Source organism: Enhydra lutris, unplaced genomic scaffold (genome assembly GCF_002288905.1).
Source record: "Enhydra lutris kenyoni isolate GAN:26980312 unplaced genomic scaffold, ASM228890v2 scaffoldscaffold112, whole genome shotgun sequence".
NCBI classification, from domain to species: Eukaryota; Metazoa; Chordata; class Mammalia; order Carnivora; family Mustelidae; genus Enhydra; species Enhydra lutris.
In genome coordinates this window covers 860,826-865,585 of record NW_019154196.1, presented here as the reverse complement: position 1 = coordinate 865,585, position 4,760 = coordinate 860,826, and the positions used below count along the sequence as shown (strand labels likewise).

Genomic DNA, 4,760 nt, shown 5'->3' with positions numbered 1-4,760 from the left:
TAATTACATTGAGTCAAACCATTTTTTCAACAAATAATAATGCCAATTTTGGCTTGATTGAATTAAATATGGAATAGTAAAAACATCATTGGTAGAGATTAAAATAACATTTGAAGTACAATCAAGACAATATTGGACAGTTGATTTCTTTGAAGTGGTCAATTTGTTAAGTGTCTTAAAGAGCAATTAGTGGTGGCAGAAAAATCAGAATAGCTGAAAAGTCAGAGGAATAGCTGAAGATAAGCATTTCCTTTGCCACAACTGACCTTTGCAAGAAAAGGACAACTGCATGTTTCCAAAGGCATGCATGCTTTGTGGAAAGCAGATAGGTGACTAATGAAAACCCAACTTTATTCCCACTCCATCTCAACCCATACACTGTTCAGAACCCTTATACTTCTCAAAAATGACCAAGTTCTCAAAATCCCACAGTCTGCTTTCCAAATCCCAAGAATACCCCCACATTTGCTTCCTGGCATGTGAATGACTTGTTGTTTCCAATAAGCAAATCCAAAGGTAATGATAAAGTTTTGTATTCTTTTCTTCAAATCTCAAGAGGCAAATGTAATTTCTTTAAAAGGTAGATACACTTCCTGAGGACAAACACCTGCCCAGAGCTTTCTTTAGAGCTCCTGTAACATCTTTGTTCCTGAGGCTATAGATGAGTGGGTTGAGCAAGGGAGTGAGGATGGTATAGAAGGCAGACACAGCTTTGTCCTTCTCAGGGGTATGGTAAGAATGAGGCAGCACATAGGTGTACATGGCAGCACCATAGAAGAGGCTGACCACCACCATGTGTGAAGAGCAAGTGGCCACTGCCTTTCGCCTTCCCTCTGCTTCACTCATCCTATAAACAGTGATGAGAATCCTTGTATAAGAGGCTGAGATGACAGAGAAAGGGATGAGGAGCATCATCATGCAGCAGACATACATGGCTGTCTCATAGGTTGATGTGTCAGTACAGGAGAGCTTCAGAAGGTCAGGGACCTCACAGAAGAAGTGGTTGATTTCTCGAGAGGCACAGAAAGGGAACTGCATTGTCACTGGAGTGAGCAGGAAGCCATCTATGGACCCTCCCAGCCAGGCTGCCACCACAATCAACAAGCAGACCTTTCGGCTCATGAGGACAGGATAGCGCAATGGGCTGCAGATGGCTACATAGCGGTCATAGGACATTAGTCCTAGGAGGAAAAACTCAGCCCCTGCCAAGGTCAAGTAAAGGAAGTGCTGGGAAGTGCATCCTGCAAAGGATATGGCCCTCTGGCCCATCATCTGGTCAACCAGCATCTTTGGCACAATGGTAGAAATGTACAAGATATCCATGAGGGAGAGCTGGCTGAGCAAGTAGTACATGGGAGTGTGGAGGCGGGAGTCCATATGGATGAGAATGATCATGATGGTGTTGCTGGCTATGGAGATGACAAAGACCAAAAGGATGAGGGCAAAGAAAAGCCAGGGAAAACGGGTATTGCTGAATAAGCCCAGGAGAACTTAGTCGGCATACATGGAATAATTGCCCCACTCCATAGCTCTGTAGGTTACACTAAAAAGACATGGGTATGAGAGGGGAAGTTGGACACAGAGATAAATAGTTGGTTTAGTTTAAAACATTCTAATGCAGCCATGGACAAAATCAAAACAAATCAGTCACATCTCACCATGTAATTTACCTCTTTATCCAATGTTTCCTGGGGTTATAGGTTGCTTTGAGAAAATAGTCTTTACATTTGGGTCCTAAGGAAGACCCACCTCATTCATGAATCTCAAAAATATCAGCTTACTGGAAGAACATCCTTAGAAGAATTTTGTATGCCACACCATACAATCACTCACTGAAGGATGATATACTTGTTTTGCTATTACTCTTAAATTCAGAGTTAATGGTGAAACAATTTTATGTTATTTGCTCAAGAATATTTAATTATTCATTCACTTGTTCTTTTGTTTATTTAAGAAAAAGTGCTTTTGTCTTTATTTTTGCTAAAACAATCTTACAGTGTGGAAAATACACATAAAAGAGAAAAATTAGAACTTGTCTGATTTAATAGGAATAGAGCAGTGGGTAAAGAAGAAACAAAGTCCCCACTTTATACTTCTCTCCCTACATTAGGATCTAATTATTTTTGAAAACCATTGATAAAAAGACAACATTTTGCCTATGAAAGAGTAACCAATTTTATTTATATGGCTCTTTTTTAAAATTCTAATTCCAACTTAGTGATCATACAGTGTTATATTACTTTCAGGTGTACAATGTAGTAATTCAACAATTCCATTCATCACCTGGTGCTTGTCACAAGTGCACTCCTTAATCCATCTCATCTATTTAACCCATCCCTCACCAACCTCCCCTTTGGTAACCATCAGTTCTCTATAGTTAAGAATCTGTTTCTAGGTTTGTCTCCCCTTCTCCTTTCTTTTTTTCCTTTGCTTTCTTTTTTTTTCTTTGCTCATTTTTTTCTTTAAATTCCACATATGAGTGAAATGATACTGTATTAGTCTTTCTCTGAATGAGTTATTATACTCTGTAGCCCCATCCATGTCATTGCAATTGACAAGATTTCATTCTTTTTAATGGCTGAATACTATTCCATTGTGTGTTCCTTCATTTATGGATAGATTTTTGGACTGTTTCCATAATTTGGTTATTGTAAATAATGCTGCTATAAACACTATACAACTTTTGACACATTTGTACATTGTTTTATGTAGGGTTCTTAGCTGATATGTAGTAGGGCTTGGATATTTACAAATAATGATTCTATGTTGAATTTTTTAAAAAATGCTCTGAGAAACAATATAAGAATTATTAGAAAAGAGATAATCAAGATGAAAATGTTTAGGGTCAACTGTTGTTCATATTCTTTCTTTTGGCAGAAAACTACTGATTAATACCCCACAAATCATTAACATGATTAGTGAAATGGTAACAATAAGTACTGAAAAACTTCTTAATAGAAAAATGAAGGAAATAAACCTGTAACTGTTTTCAATAATACTAGAGATCATTGTTTCTCAAAGAGGGACTCTTCTGTTCAAACCTGAAGTTTAATTTGTGTGTATAGTTATTTCAGTTAAAAAACAGTTTACTACAGTTATGAACAGGTAGGCTGTTTGGACAATTTCTGTTTGTGGCCTACAGATCTTCCCTGTCCAGTATAGTAGTCACAAGCTGCATGAGGCTATTGAGGACTTGCAGCATAGGTGTTCTGAATGGAGATGTTTTGAGAGCACAAATTACATTAAGAATTTAAGACTCATGTTTAAAAAAATGAGGTGCAATGTATCTCATTAATATTTTTTACTGGTTATGTACTGAAATAACAATACTTTGGATATATTCAGTTAAATAGCATAGACTAAAATTTAATTTAACTTGTTTCTTTTTACATTTTTGATGTACACATCAAAAAACAAGCAGGGACTCTCTGACTGAACAGGGTCCCCAGGGACCCTGGGATCATGACCTGAGCCAAAGACAGACACCTAATGACTGAGCCACCCAGGCACCCCATCTTGGCTAGACTTTTCTTAATGAGGCAAACATTATATCCTTACAGATTTTTGCTTTCTTATACTTGAGATATTGCTAGCTTTACATCAAGGCTTTCACCAACTGTTTCCTAATGTGAGTCCTTGTTCTGTTTCTGTCTTTATTTTTGTTTCCACACTATTAAAATACTTGGGGGAAATTAAAAACAAATATTTGAAGGCAATCCAGAAGATGGAAAGAGAAGGAAATGCCCAGTCAGCCCTACCCATCAGAAGTTCAATAAGAACAAGCTCCTTAGAGGGCTCTGCTCATTATTTTACTATAAATTCAGAGGTTGGTAGATGGCTAATAGAGACCAAAACAGTGACTAGTATTGGTCCAACGGGTATATTAAAGCCCAAGAGAGATCAATGGGCCCAAAATTCTCCCTTTTGGGGCACAGGTGTCCCCCGCCCTGACCATGAGTATTCCTTGTGCTGAAAGCCACTAATAAGGCCCTAGAGAACCCTCAGCATTCCACACAGAGCGAAAGGGTGATTTCAGGAACTCTGTGACTGTTCAGATCTTAAAAGCGTCTTACTCTCACTCTGTCAGTGTTGACTCATGACCTGAATTTTAAAAATTATAAAGCAATAAAACAACATTAAAGAATACTGGGAAAATAAGAAAATGGAAAAGAGTTAGCTGGTATACTCCATGTCCCTAGATAATAACTATTTATATGTCTATTCATTTTTTCATCTTATATACTTTCAATTTTGTTTATATATTTACACATAAAAGTGTAAATTTTCTATGTAAATGTGCAGTATTTACACAGAATATCATTATGATTGAATGAGGTAATATGCACTTACTTTTTCATTAATTGGTTGACATCCACATTACATCTAGGTTTGCTTACAGTGCATAATATTATGGTTAATTTTATGGGAGACACCATGGAATATGCCTTATAAGGCTTTTGAAATCCATCATCACATTGATACACAAAGTTGGTTACTAGTGGTGCTAAAAGAACAACAATGGAACACCCTTGGGACATGGTTCTCTAACATTTGTTTTAATGGGACTTTCTTTGAATAGTAAGAAATCTGGAAAAAAATGAATATAATTTTGGAATTTCATTTTCATATGTTTGAGAGTGCTAAAAGGATAAGACAGGATATAGGATAACTGGCATAAATGGGAAGTGACCTGGATAAACAGGTCTTACTACACACACACACACACACACACACACACACACACACACACACATAAATGG

The 4,760-nt window shown here is 37.1% G+C and overlaps 1 protein-coding gene across 1 annotated transcript; it reads right to left on the bottom strand.

The window, feature by feature from the left end:
- Positions 1-573: 573 nt before the first annotated feature.
- On the bottom strand, positions 574-1,545 carry LOC111139659 (olfactory receptor 2T27-like). Its single transcript, XM_022491987.1, is given in 1 exon segment — positions 574-1,545. A coding segment is annotated over 1 exon segment (954 nt). The 5' UTR covers positions 1,528-1,545.
- Positions 1,546-4,760: the final 3,215 nt, after the last annotated feature.